The following is a 16196-nucleotide window of genomic DNA, read 5'->3' on the forward strand; positions in this document are numbered from 1 at the left end:
GCGAAAAAGACCCATAAATATCTTCCAAAGTCGTGGTTGTACTCTCCAGGCCAAAGCAATCGTAATAGAAAACAAGCTGCGTGAAACGCTTTCTGGGAATGGCAGGGAGGAGGCAATAAAACATTTCTCTCCGCGAATAATGCGTCTTCATATCTAAAGCATCAACTTAACCACAGAGTTGGAGGTGTGGCGAGCCGTTTTCATTGCAAATGTGATAAATGAGATTTAAATTCTACAGCAAATCTGTGTTCTCTTTGATAGAAAATAATGCACACAAACACATCTTACACGCTCACATGTTTGCTAGCAGGAGTTCTTTCAGGGTTTATTTCTCCAGATAATAATAATACACAAGCCTTAGGATATATTAGTAACTTTCACGGAAACCTATACACAAAAAATTGAACAAATGGTTTATTATACTTATGTTTGTGAGTTTGCAATTGTTTATAAATACATACAAAATACACTTTAATTAAAACATTTAAACACAGAAACAGAAATAAAGGACTTTGATAATGACGGTCGCGCCACTGAAATATTTAACTACATACAAGTATGTATTTAAATATTTCAATCGAGTTTTTATGTTTTTTTAGTCAGTGAAGATATATTTATATAAATAAATAAATATATAAATATATAAATAAATAAATAAATATATATATATATATATATTTATATTTATATATATTTATATATATAAACCTGCCAAATAGCGAAGACAGACACAAATGTAAATTTATATCATATATATATATATATATATATATATATATATATATATATATATATATATATATATATATATATATATATATATATATATATATGTATGGCGCGACGCTTATATTTGAACAAATGAAATTTTGTTTTAAAGCAAATTTATTTAAAAGAAATGTAAATGAAAATCCTTTTACATAAAAGCAGTGGTATCTCTCCAGAGTAAATTTACTCAATGTAACCCCATTCAGCTACAATGACCGCCTTCAATCGTGTCCTGAATCGATCGCACGCACTCTTTAAAACAGCACTGTCCATATTCGCGAATGCTGCTACGATAGCGGTGCGTAGAGATGCAACATTAGGGTACCTTGTCTTATTGGTAACTCTTTCAACTACGTTGCGAACATAATAGTCGAGGGGGTTCAAGTCCGGGCTATTCGGCGGCCGGATCTCCTTAGACCAGTACATGTCAATGTTATCTGAGAGCCAGTTTTGGAAAATGACTCGTATGAGCTCCTCCATTGTCCTGTTGTAAGACACATTATCTCCCCAAGGCCACAGTTTCCATCCACGGTTTCACGACATTCTTCAAAATTTGCCGAGAAACTTCTTTTGCGATAGTTTTTCCCTTTTCAAAGTTATGTGGCGGCATGACGTGGGCGAGATAGCGATCATTTCTTCGGTTGATCTTCGCGTCAACGGTGAAAATATTTTTATCAGAAAAGAATCTGATTCTCCCCAGAGTTTCATTTTTTAGAGAACACAATAGCGGGTTGCAGTGAGCAATCCGCTTTGTTCTTACCGCCTCAGAAAGCATGTGTTGCACCTTTATTGTTTACAACTTGTATCGTAGGTCCCCCTCTGCCATCCGATACATTGTTTACCCGCTAACATTCAATTCTGACGCTGGTTTCCTCAGCGATTGCCCCGGGTCCTCGAAAATCAGCGCAAGTCCCCTAGACGACTGCCGCAGTTCGTGACACGCGTTTCCTCAAATGAAGTTTCCTTGCCGGGTTAGCAAAATCTTCTCCAGACTTCTCCTAAGCATTATACTTAGCCACAATACCGTAAACAGTTGATCTGGGGTACCCGAAGAATCAAACTATTTCAATGGGCGAACGCCCAGCGCAAACACTTGATAATGACGACTCTTTGATTGTACTCCGCACTTTTACGTAACATCTCGGCCATTTTGAGGTTATGGCTGTTTACTAGATGCCTATAGCTTCCAAGAACGTCAATCGTGACCTCCAGTGGAACTACGATATGCGGTAAATTCAAATAGAAATTTGTCAGGAGTTATGCGCTGCAACATATATATATATATATAAATATATATATATATATATAAATATATATATAAATAAATAAATATATATATATATATATATATATATATATATATATATATATGACAATTTTTTGGCCATAGGAAAATATGCGAAAAAGTGGCGTTCGTTGGTTCACTGTTAGTTCAATCTATAAAATATACCATCTTTTAAATTTCCCTTTTTTACCTTACCTGGAATATTATTTTCTTTCTGAACTGATAAATGCGTCATTGCCATGAAAATTTAGTTAACAATTTCTAATAGCGATTTTAGGCTATATTATTCATTACAATTGATTTGGTTACCTTTAGGTAAATTTAAATGAGGAGGTAGGGTTTAGGCATTGGCTATTTTGAAAGATAAAACAAAATAAAGTTCTTGGAGTCAGTTCTGTCAGACATATGGTTACTAAATATTAGTTCTGAGTGATACCGACGCTTTTGGAGGAAATTGTTGTCCTGATTGCTGGGGAATACAACTTACAGCACAGATAGTTAAGTTGCATGGCAACCAGAGGATATTACAGGAACACAAAGCAGAAACATACCAGAGGAGGATGGAGAAGGGGGTGGGGCTGAATGGGGCTGAGGGAGATGGAAGTTGCCAGCCTAGCATCAATTTCTTCCATAGAAATTTCCTCAATAAAGACGCAAATGGTGCGAACTCGGAGTAATTGGATTCCAATTGGACTCAAAATTAAAAGCTTATCGACAGCGAAAGACCTCTTTGATCTTGATAGAGAAGAATCTTGCGTAGTGTTGGAGTGTGAACTTATCCAAGCGTTAACCAAAAATCATAGAATTTCTACAGATTTTTATAATTTTCTTACTTAAATTTTCCACGGTTGAAAGACCTCACAAATTAATTAAACCGAGGAATTGATGGTAAGACGTCAGCGAATTGGTCAAAAAATGTCTGAAATCAGTTCTTTGTCTTGTAAATCATGATATAATTCGACTTCAACAAATGTTAATAATGTGCAAAGTCAAACCCTCACAATGCCGATTCCTGAACGCCATAATATCAGCGCAAAAAATTATAAGTCTATAAAATTGCAAAAGAAAAAAATGCATGTAAAAAACAAATTTTGCAATTCCAACGAAAATTATAGTTAATTCAGATCTTCAGGACACTAATTATTTTATTGTAGGGGCTCGTACTCCAATACAACTGAGTATCTAGTTTGGTTGAATGAACGATTCTCTATTTTACCTCCAATCCAATATACCCACTCTACAACAAACCACTCTCCATCTCTGTTAACTTCCTTCCTCCCTTCATTCCGTCAAATACCCCTATCCTATTCCTATCACTTCCTTGCTTGCCTAACATTCTCCCCTCTATCTACTTCATAACATACTTCAACATCCCATTGATGATCTTTGCATCCATTTTATTGATTCCTAATTATATTTACCAATAAGCCTCTTAAAATTCATGAATTTATTGCTAATTTCGTTTTACTTTCACCGGAAATAACCACCGTAATCCTAGTAAGATATTATATAAAAATTAATCTACCCCTGCAAAATGTTGTCATTTAATACATATGTGAAATAAAGAATCGTCGCACTGATGCTTTCGTATATTATTCCATTGGAATTCACATAAAAGTGGATATAAACAAATTTTCATACTTAAGTGTCATTAATATGCATCTCATGAAATATGGTTTATGTTCGATAATTTCTATTAATTGAAATTTAACTTTAAATAATATATGTCATGGATGCTAGGACAAAATCAATTGTTTTACGAGCAGAAAAACCATCTGAAGAATAGAATCCAGCGTTGCTAGATAACACGTATTTATGTCTCCTTTCAATTGAACGAATTATATTGGGTTCCTTCGTATTAGTGCCCTAGAAGCTATCGCACAAATTACGAAACGCAACCACTCCAAAGCAATCAGGGAGTACCGTTGCATTCATGGCACCCTCGTGCGGTGCGGTTGGCCCTCGCTAGCCGTCGTTCGTTCGTAAGATGAAGGCGCTGTTAATAGTCATGGACTAAAGAGGGGGACGCAGGGGTAGAGGACACCGTAACTTCAGAACTTGAGATGACGCTTTGCTATCGAAACGTCAGACGGATTCGTGCCCTTAAATTGTGTTAAAAATGGGCCCATACATATATATATATATATATATATATATATATATATATATATATATATATATATATATATATATATATATATATAAATGTGTTCAATTGTGTGTGAGTATAAATAAATCCCCCTTTTCATTTATTATCCCCCACTTCCTCGATAATTCAAGTGGTTAAGAACATTGACACGGAAAGTCAAAGATCTGTGATTCAAGTCCCGGTCAAGGAAACTTTTTATTGCTTATGATCTGCTCGATTCCACCTTCCCCACCATTCCTTTGCTTGTCCTTTGTATGTGTTCCTATCCCTATTCCTTATATCGAATGAATATACGTTCACCGTATGGCGGGTTTTCGTGTTGAATGTATATAAATATGAAATATATATATATATATATATATATATATATATATATATATATATATATATATATCATGTGTTCATTCACCCCTTGTGTATAATCACGTCCTTGTGTCATGAACGGGAAAGTATTATTTTAATACCCAAACGGGTATATACAAAATATTACGAAGCTTCTTATATTTTTTTGTAATTTGGCGGGTTATTGTTATATGTTTGAAAAAAAAGAATTTCCAAATAATCGAGTGCGGATTCTATTCCACAGGTTCCACTGGCTATCGGTGCAAGAGGAGGACAGCAACACATCTCGCCCGGCGAATTCTGAATTTCACACCGAGTGATTGAGAGAGACACCTAAACCGAAAGGATGACGGGCGGAGGAATCAGTAGCCATCACCATGGCGACCACCACACCCTCCTCCTCATCTTCGCCGTTCTCATGCTCTCGGCCGGTGCTGCCCTCGCCTCCAACTCTTGGGACCGACCTGGGTGTCACAAAGTCGGTTAGTGTGCCCATTTCGATTATAAATCAGTTATTCTATAAGGATCCCTGGTCTGCGTGTGAATATACTTGATTCTAGCCCAAATTTATATTCCGGAGACTCGCAACTGGTCGACTAAAGATGTGTGTATATCTGTGGTTGACTTTCTCAACCGAAGTTCTGGAAAGGATCAACGGCTCATTACGTCCACGTTGTCGATTAAGCACTTGATAATTTTCCCTTTCTTTTTTCCCTGTGAATGGTTGACGGGTTCGTTCAACAGTTCAGTTTTTGTTTCACTGCTAAAGCATATGAGGCTCGGATACGTAGAAGTTGTCAAGTCCATTTTCATTTCATGTCGGGATCAGTGTGTGGTAAAATGTACACGATGAATAAGACCATTAAAAAGGAACTCCATTTGCTAAAGAAGAAAATAAGTCAGTTTAAAGCCCTTGCTTTTATTGAGCATTTGGTTGAAAGGGGATTCTTCTGGATGTGTATTTTATTTACATCTACAAAAGTGTTAGGTCACCAGCCATTCTATTTTTACTCCAGGGTATATATATATATATATATATATATATCCTCCTCTGGCAAATGAGAGAGAGCCCTGCCCCTTCCATGGATATATATATATATCCATGGAAGGGGCAGGGCTCTCTCTCATTTGCCAGAGGAGCTTCCATGCAATCGTGTCATTGGTTTATTTGCACATCTGTCTGAATTCTTGATATTTGTGAAATATTATATGTTTAAATCGATATCCGACGACGTTGACAATTGTTTTTGTGTAATGGGTGTTAGAAAACTAAGCTCTCAGGCATGGCTTTCATAAAATCCTGCCTTTGGCGGTAAAAAATAATTGGTTTAATTTAAAATATTGAACGATTGGCTTATTTTATCATCTAATATTTCCACATGGTAAACCACACTAAAAGATACGCTGAGTTAAGAGTATTTAGAGATACCTTTCAAATGCACCTCTTCGTCCATTTTGGTATTCCACTCACGGCATCATAAGATATTAATATACGGTTGAATATATAAGTCAAAAAGCCTCCCATCAATAATCTTCAATGCTGGAAACTAAATTGCAGCACAAATCAAAAACTCTTTGTGTACCCATTCGGAATGAAAATTTATTTTTTCATGACCGTCGTAGACTTTTCCTAAAACCTAAAATGTTTACGAATAAGCAATACATAATGCAGAGACATCGGTAGAATTCTATGAAAGACTTATTGAAATAAATTGATGAATGCTAATTTCTCGTTTAAAAATAAAGGCGTTAAGGGCACCTGACATGCGGAATATCTTTAATAATTGTATTGGCAGAAGTTAGGACTGAAAAAGAAATTACGCTTCGGCGGCCTGTGAACAGGGTCACGTACACAATGCTAGGACTTGAGAACACACAGCATGACGGAGACTCAAATTCTCGTATTGGTCAAATTTATGTGAATTTTATAAATTTTTAGTCGATCGGGAAGAGTTTCTCTTTTCCTCCATCTTCAGTCCGTAACTCAATTACTTGAGGTTATGCTTTGAACCCTCTGTGGAAATATGACGCAGTGCTTTTAACTCTGAAGGTTCGAAATATATCCTCAGAAGATTTGTTAAACGTTTCTTAATGACGGCTACTTATCTCTTGATCCTTTTTGATTGTTTACATAGAATAACCATTTTTGGTCACTCTGGGTGTTAGAGTACGAGCCAAGATCGCATGTGGTCGGAGAACTGGAGACCCCTCCTTGTTAGTGATTGGTCAAAAAAAACGACTCTGGGCTTAAAACATGCGTATGGATCATTTTTGAATTAACACTAATTACTTACGACGTGTGAATGGATCCCGTTGCCACACTCATCAACTTCAAATTCATTTGCGTTTCATAAGTTCTTATGAACTTAAGTGAACTAATGTGAACTGGCCTTGATGGACTGTTTGCTTGAGATGTATCAAGGAAAACATTCCATTTGCGCACTCCCTCCATTTCCTCTGTATCCCCCGCCTACCCGGTCCCACATGCTAGAGGGGGAAGGGGAGTGCTGGAGGGGTGGGGGGTCCAATTTTCCACCCCTTCCTCTGGCCCTCCCCTCCCACCTGGTACCTCCGGCAACCTAAATGCTGCCACCTGTTGGCTCTTCTTCCCGAATTGGTTTAGCGAAATTTGTCTCGAAAAATTTCTTCCTTCATTCGTTTCGCTTCCTTCTCCACTTTCCCGTCTGGGAGACAAGGTCAGGGAAGGCAACGCGGCTCGCGTCAGTGTATTTTGCAACCGGAGAGCGCGCCACACATACGATAGCTTTGCAGATGAGAGGCGAATCGAAAGAAGACAGATGGGTGCGCTCGCGTATTTCATCACCGTCACCCGAGGAGGCTTTGGGTCGCATTTTCCAGGACATCCCAGTCTATCCTTTTGGCTGGAGAAGCCTACCTATGACAGCTTTCCCTAGGAAATTCAAATCTCATTCCCTCCCCATGCGCCCTCAACCAAAGCCTTCTTCTTGAGTCGCGTCGTCGGGTTGCTTTCATTGTTGACTCAGATGTACCCTTGGATGTGCAACGCCCCCGTCTCTGGCACGCAAATGGTTTTTTTTTATATCTATTCGTGTCTTAAATATTACTTAGCAACCCCTTGAATCGACTGAAAACCTAAAGCTTAAGCACAAAAAAAAATCAAATGACTTCGCGTTTCCACAGATGCGAATTTTTTATGTCAACTAGTTTTGCTACATTGTAGCCGTCGTGTGTGGGGCCCATATATATAAATATATATATATATATATATATGTGTGTGTTTATATTATTATTTGGTAATCTACCGGCTAAGTTAGGTTTTTGGATGGAAAAAATTACTAATTCAACAATTTCTAACCCCCAGCAAAACACAACATCCCACTCTACATCAGGTCCCTCTTCATCTCTGAGTACTTTCTTCCTCCCTTTATCCCGTCCAACATCCCTATCCTGTTCTGTCCCTTTCCTCATTTGCCTAACATTCTCCCTTCAATCACAGTCTTCAACATCCCACTGCCGGTCAATACACCCTTCATCTACTTTTCCTGCCTCCATAGGATTTCTCCCAACAAACCCCTCTCTTCACCCACCATACCAAGTACTTCCTCATTTGCTTTCTTCTCTGACCATTTCACCTTCTCCATTCTTCTCCACAACCACATTTCAAAAGCCTCCAATCTACGTCTATCCTCCTGCTTCAATGACCACGTTTCCACACCGTACATAGCTACGCTCCATATCAAAGTTTTTACGGGTCTTTTCTTAACATCCTTACTCAACGTCCCTGTCATCAACTCCCTCCTCCTTGTGAAAGCCTCTTTGTCAAGTGCAATTCTTCTCCTTACGTCCCTAGAACTTTGACCGGGTTACGTAAACTGTTCTACCTGCTCTAGTTTTTGCCCTCCTATTTTAATGTTAAGCTTGGCTTTTTTCTTTCTAGAAAATCGCATAACCTTTGTTTTATTAACATTAATTTTCATCCCATACCTGTCGCACTGAATTTCCAATTCACTCAGCAATGCTTGCAATTCCTTGGCTGACTGACAAACTAAAGCTTGGTCATCAGTAAACCTAACTGATTTAACGAATTCGCCGCCAACATTCATTCCTACCTCAAGTTCTTCCCATGCCTCTTTGATAATTTCCTCTGCATACAGGTTGAACAGCAACGGTGATAATGGGCAACCTTTTCCTAACACTGCCCATTGGGACTCCCCGCTTCCCACCCGCACCTGAGCAGTCTAAGACATGTACAGGTTGCGGATTAGCCTCCTTTCCTTCCAATCTATTCCTATTTTCTGTAATATACTCATTAGTTTTTCCCAATTCACTCTATCAAACGCTTTTTCGAAATCTACGAAACAGACAAATACCTCCTGGTTGTATTCTATATTCCTATCGATTAATAATCGCATTACTGTAATGACATCACGCGTACCTCTCCCCTTCCTAAACCCAAACTGATCATCCCCTAAGTAATCATATGCCCTACTGTCAATCTTTTGCTTATGATCCTGAGAATAACTTTAGCTGCGTGGGATATCAAACTTATCGTCCTGTAGTCCTCACATGATGTAGCCTTTACCTTTTTCGGAATAGGAACTAAAACTGATCTCACAAAGTCTTCCGGCCAGATTCCTTCCTCATATGTACATAAATAAATATATATATATATATATATATATATATATATATGTATTCACATATATTTATAAAGAACTACACTGGACGCCTATATCGTATCTTACTTTCCTTTGTAACACTGCCCATTTGGGCTGTCCATCTACCTCTCACATCTGAGCTGTCTGATATATGTAAACATTTTGTTTAAGTTTCCTTTCCCTCCAATCTACTCCAATTTACTGAGATACAATCGATTCTACCCAATTTACTCTATAATATACCTTTTTGAAATATACGAAACAGGCAAATATAAACTTTTTGTATCCTATGGTTCTCTCTATTCGTGATCTTATCACTGCCATGGCGTGAGGCTTGCCTATCCTCTTGCTGAACCCAAGCTGATCATTCCCTAAGCAAACATTTTCTCTGCTCTCCGACCGCTTCTCGATGATCCTGAGAATGATTCAAGCTGCGTAAAAAATCAGACGCATCGTTCTGTTGTCGTCACATATTGCCTCCGATCCCTTTTTTGGAATGGGAACTAACACTGATCTGATGAAGTCTTAAAAGCGCAATTCCTCCCTAATAAGTGCTATAGAAATTAGTTCATAAAAACTCTCTCTCCCACATTTTACTAATTCTTTAAAGTGTCATGCAGGAGTGTTGTCTAACCCAAAGGCATTATTTGATTTAATTTCCCATAATGCCCTTTCTATCTCACCGTCGAGGAAGACTTGACATAAGCTAACTTCATCTTCGTCATATTCACTCCCCTTACAGAACTTTGCTGGCGTAAGTTCTTTACCATACCATATATTCCTTTCAACTTTGTTGGATCTATTATGGTTTGACTAATATTTTTCCTGACCAATCTTGATGTTTTCAATGACTTTCCCTCCTAACTTCCTGATATGGTTTTAACCTTTCCGTAGAGCACATCAATTTCAACTTTTTTCTATAGACATCCCATATCCTTGCACTGCGCTTTCCAACGCGCGTTTTTTGCTCTATTTGTTGACCGCCTCATTCATTTAACTCTTCCTATTTCCTTCTCTATGAAATGAAAGTCTCTTAGTACTAAAAATATGATTCTCATTTTCATATGCAGTTATGGAAGATTAAATAAACGGGTTAAACAAGATGAATAAATGAAGTAACAGCTATGAGTAACGATGCTCATTTTCGATTCACTTTGAAACGAAGCGATTTCTATATCCAAAAGACAAGTTAACGCATACTATTTAAAGTTCGTAAATTGATTTCCGAAGAAATATTTTGATCCAATACACTCTAAAGGTGGCACGAGTCATCACGGTATATGGAAAATAAAATTAAAGGGTGGGTGGCAAGAAATTTTAGTTTATTTTTTCCAAGCAAGTCAGTTTTCATTAAAACGTTTAAAAATCAGTTATTTCATATGCAATTTGACCATTCATCGCCGTATTGCGAGAGGGATACGTTTAAACAAAGAAATTCCTCTCTTCCAACGCGGGATGGAAACGGAGCAACCCCCCCCCAACGCCATTCCCCGATGGTCATCTTTCTCTCTCTTCCCCTCAAAACCACGAGGAGGACAAATCCCCTCCTTTCCGCCCCCTTAAAGCGACCAACCGATCCCACGCGCGGCGCAATCATCCCACTCGACCAACGGCATCGTCGGTCAGTCAGCGCGACGCCGACGCACCCTATCTTTCGACTGTCAGCACATTGATGCGTCGTTTCCGCTCCCCTCTTCATCTGCCGCTCCTCCCTCTCCCTCGGTTCCAATGTGTTCCCAGTGGAAAATAGGACAGAAAATATAAATAAAGCTCCTATTCAGAAACAACTCACCACCTCTTCCGACAACCTTCCCTCCACACAAATCTCCCACCGTCAAATTTCCGGTACCCTTAATCTTCCACAATTTCTATTTAAATCCAACTCTACACATTGCACCTTTTAAGCCACCACTAGGATGTGGAGTGTTTTGCCGGGGGAGATTCAACACCAGGGATGCTATACAAAAAATTATGGGTTTCTTATTTTTTTAGATAAAATATATATGTGTAAAATTATTTAAATAATGTAGATCATTCAACTGATTCAGGCGAGATGCAGTGGAAGATCGTCATTATGAGAATAAAATTTGTACTTTTACACAGATTGATTGTAACGCGTTGTACGTTACAATAAATCTGCGGAAAGGTGCACCATTGTTTCTCATAATGTAGATCATGATAAATAAAGGTACATGAACTACGGTATCTAAGTTAGATATACATGCCTACGCTTAAGAGATGAGCTAAAGAAAGGGTAGAAGACAAAGGGTAGAAGACTTAGTAAAAACTAAAAATTCTGCTTAGAATAAAAAAAATATTTTTTCTCCCTTATCGAATACATTTTATCTGATCTCTTATCGTCTGCGAGAAAGGTGATATCTCAAAAATATCTGTTCTTCATTTAATCTCTTGAATTTTACTGCCTTGATCTATCTTAAGGTAGTGTGATGGATCTTAAAATAGATTTTAAACATCATTTCTTAAGAGACTTTCCAATTAATGCAAGAGGTTTAAACTGTAATTTAACTCTCACTCCGCGAGTGATTCCCAACCTTGTTTCAGTAATAATCTTGATACGGGACTTAGTTTATCATAACAAAATTTTACAAACCTAGTAGCTTCTCTGCGCTTTACGGCAAATAATGCGGCAATCAATCCAACTTCATGAGGATCCCATATACTAGTAGGATGTTTTAAATGAAGCCTAACCAGCGAAAGATAACATTTCTCTTTAAACTTTTTATTACATTTAACAAGTACCTTCAAATGTATCCTCATTTTCTTGTTAATTTGTTTAGATATTCCCTGAATATGTTTCACCCAGGAGAGGTCGTGATTGAGGGTAACGCCTAAATATTTAATCGAGACTACACTTTCTATGTCAGTGTTTCTGATGCAGTAGACGTTCGGGAGAGAATTGCTTTTATTCCAAACAATCATCACTACGCACTTTTTAAAAGTAGAATTCTAATTGCCAAGTGTCGCAGCAATATTGCATAGCATTTAAGTCATCTGCTGAAGCTGTTATATAATCGTACTCAGGATTACGGATATCTCTTCAAAACACTGCATTGTTAGCATATAAATGAATCTTGCTATTAACTATGGAGTTAATATCGTTAACGTAGGAATGAAAGAGGTCCGATAACACTTCCTTGGGGAACACCTGGAGTGACTTCTACTGCATTAGAGCGAACACCATATATGACTAACATTGGTATGGCGACCATTCAAAAGGTCTTTGATCCTGTCCAGGATATTTATCTATACCATATGCTTCCAGTTTTGTGAGAAATTTACTAAGTGGTAATTTGTCTCTTTGAGCTAAAGCTCTTTAAAAATCTTAGAAAAACCTCATCCACGGGAAAATTGCACTCTCCCACACTAAGGATATCATGCAAACGTCTTGCAAAGTTTTTGTTAAGTTCATGTAAACGTCTTGTTAAGAAAACTTTCACCTTATTTGCAAAGTGATTTCGCAAGACATAATGAAACCTCGCCAAAAATGTATGTATAGTGCAAATGGAATACATTAGAGCTGTCGCGCCGTATCAAGTAAGTTTCCGTAGTTCACTGCTGGCGCTTTATCCTTCAAAATATAATTATATACTATGAAGTGAGCGTTTCTTTAAAATTTTATGTCGGATACTGGCCATAGTACTTCAATAAAATTGCAAGAATCCATCGATTTTAGTTGCAAAGAAGCGATTAGCTGGATTACGACTTCGGTAGAACTAAATGAAGGATATAGGCATGAGTCATGAAAAGAGCCATTATGATGTAGCATTGTCGTAGAGGAGGGTCGTACTTTATCTAATGATTTTGGATTGCTTTCTCAAAATACGAGATCAATGGTAATCGAGCGGGGTAGAGCATCAGGCAACTGACCAACAATAGCGTCGGGTTGGCTGTGCCCGAGTTCAATTTCCGGGCACATCTCTGGGCACTCTCGGCCTCATCTAATCTGTGTAATTTTCTGGGTACCATAACCTCTTGGGACACCATTGAAGGTACAGGAAAAAGAACTGACTCACCTCATGCTAATGCTTTCGCGTGAATTATAAACGCTATTAAGCTGAATACAAGGGTTCTAGCACAAATTATAGCTCGTTCTAGGTGAGCTCTACCCATTCCTATCGAACCAACCTGTGGTTTGAGAGCTTTAGGTCAATTAAACTTTGTTTTTCAAAATAAAGTGTTTAGGAAAGGAAAAAAACCACATCGAAGTACATAATTCTAATTTAGAGCACAATTAAACTTTATTTACATTTATTTTGGTGCTCGTTGTTAAATAGCCTCTGAGCTCTCTTAGACAATCGATTACTTAGTCATCATACAACTCTTTGGAAGTGACATAAAAGTATTTCATGGACTGGGAATTTATCACAGGTGCCCTACACCGAGCAAGGCTCACTATTTCAGATTCGAAAGATTAAATAATTGTTAAATATAACATTATGCTTATTCTTTAAGTGTTGAAATATTTGTAAACAATATAAAACTACTAAATATAATGTGCAAAATAATCAAAATATTTCCCTTCAAGAACCCCTCCTCCCAGTGTGAAAATGAATTCCAAGGCCACGCCAAAATCTCTCTGAGAAAGTGTGGGACAGCAAATAAGAGGGACGGAGGGGAAGGGAAGCATGGGAAGGAGGGGGGGGAAGGGCGAGAAAGCCGTTGCGTGGGTGAGAGGAGGAGGAATTGAAGTGATGGGGAGGAAGTTGGAAAATATTTAAAAATAAAAAGAAAAATCTTGATGAATGAGGGTAAAGGGTTTCGTTGGAAGAGAGAAGTTGAAGTGAGGAGTTCAAAGGGCGTCGGAAGGGAGCACGGTGGGGGTTTCCCTCTTTCAGAAGACTGACCGAGAGAAGGCTCTTTTGTAGATGACGGGAGGGGCGCACTCAAAACACGTGAGCCACTACGAATACTCCAGTCAGGGCCACGTGACATTGCGGATTGCTACCAAGGGGTTATATAAGGTTTTGTGGCACCCAAGACATGTTTGTGACCAATAAATATGTTGTATAATATATTTTACTAGAATTTTTTATTTCCTTTGATACCACATATATTATCTTAAATTAATACGTACTTCTAAATTAAAACTAACACATTAATGCCAGGAAGTGAAGGAAAGAGAAGGAAATGGTGTTTTGTTTCTTCATAGGTGTTGTCAATGTTGCCAATATCCGACCAATGTTGTGGTGGACCACTTACATCTATGCCTCATCAAGTGGGCGATTTTATACTAACTTTAACCTAATACTTCAATGCTAGAAAACAACATGGAGACAGGCATTCAAAATATCAGTGTACAAAGAATCAATTTCAAAAGCGTAAAGGAGCTTGTTTAATTTAATATTTTGATTCATCGAAAATTTCGCGGCGAATTATTCAAATGAAAATGTTTTGGAGAGGGACATATATTTATGTATATTTCGTGAGGCCCCATCTTGGGACATCTTTGGGTAAAAGAATGTGGGATGACCAAGATTTGCAAATTACGATTGCAATTGAGTTATTACCAAAAAAGCATTGGACTTTGGATGAGAGCCACTTGATATTTATTATTGCATGAGGAGTTTAACGTATGAGTTTTGAGAATTTCGCAAAGGTTCAACTCCAGTACCGTAGGAGTGATTAAAATCACATTCATTTGTTGGCTGGCGAGACAACGAGTTCTATAAGGATCTTCAAAAGAGGTATCCGAGCAGCCAACGGGTTTAATCCGTTATCCATGTTAATTTCGTGATCCTAAAAGTAGCCAAATATTAGACAGAACAATGTAAACCACAAACAACCACACAAAAACCTCTCCCAATGTAATTGAACGAAAGTAAATATTTTCATCGATGGTTTCATGCTGTCCATGCCGTGCGCCTCCGAGACGTCTTGAAATTTGATATGTAAGAAACACAAGCATAATTACATCTCTATTTGAAGTATGTAAAATTCCAAATCGTTTAAATAGTAATTTAGTTGGTTTAGTTGACTCGGTAAAAAAACAAATAAGTCAACGATAACCATGAATAACATTTATTTCGAAAATTAATGGCAAGTAAATATTTGTGAATTTAGTAAAAATCATACCCCCACCGTGATTTGGTATTCAGCTATGCAGGATTTTTAATTTGCGTCGTCATGGACTTGTAAAAATGGCGGCTGTACGTTCTTTGGAGGGGAGTGTTTCCTCGCTTTTGGCAAAAATTTGCACCTGCATCCACACTATTGCCTTGTCTTTTTTCGCGGTACCGTATTTTTTCTCCGAAGTTGGATGAGTTGTTTCTTTTCCTTCACCTCCGTCCTCAAATTCGCCTTCGCTCTTCCCTCACCACAGGCTCTCTCTTTCAACCCCCCATCCTAACTAAGCTCCATCCCTCCATCCATTCAATCTCCCGCCTCATCACTCACTCCTCCGCGCGCTCCCTCCCACTCTCTCCAAACTCGAAATCGTTTGACTTATTTCCGCTCCCAACCCACGAGAGTACTAGCCATTACCGCCCGGCCACGCACGCACACACACACATACACACACGCGCGGAATACAAATCTCGGGAATGTAGTAACGTCACTCACCGCCACGATAAACGGACGAGGGGGAGGGAAACTCGAAACAGATGCCAATCGCACGCGCACTCGAATGTGCCTCCTGGCTCTCGTTTGTTTCCCCGCGTTCCTCTAAACTTACAGTTATCCCGTTGAGTGTTCCCAACGCGTCCTGGTTTACTGTCGGCGGCGATTGAAATACCACCTGGAGGAGAATCACTGGGTGACACGGTTTCGTTCTTCCTCGAATGTATTTGCATGAAACTTAAAATGTATGTCAATACATGAATGCTTAAAAGAATGAAGTTCATTTTTCTCCGTCCAACCATAACGGAAAGATGCCTTGGTCGAAAAATCGGAACCCTGCCATGATAGGATCATTTTTATTCGCGGAATTGTTAAACGAAGTTGTAGAGAAGATCACCAAACGGGGAAACTACTAAAGGAAACCAGAGATGTTCAC

The 16196-nt window shown here is 38.4% G+C and overlaps 1 protein-coding gene across 1 annotated transcript in view; it reads left to right on the plus strand.

Annotated features, from left to right (window-relative positions):
* Gpa2 (Glycoprotein hormone alpha 2) overlaps positions 1–16196 on the plus strand; it is a 146089-nt gene that overhangs the window by 32612 nt on the left and 97281 nt on the right. The window contains exon 2 of the mRNA XM_071596846.1: positions 4789–5026. Coding sequence (XP_071452947.1) covers positions 4891–5026 — 136 coding nt within the window. The 5' untranslated portion in view covers positions 4789–4890. The remainder of the gene's footprint in view (positions 1–4788; positions 5027–16196) is intronic.

The sequence above is a fragment of the Hetaerina americana genome, unplaced genomic scaffold (genome assembly GCF_022747635.1).
Source record: "Hetaerina americana unplaced genomic scaffold, ioHetAmer1.1.p SCAF_10, whole genome shotgun sequence".
NCBI classification, from domain to species: Eukaryota; Metazoa; Arthropoda; class Insecta; order Odonata; family Calopterygidae; genus Hetaerina; species Hetaerina americana.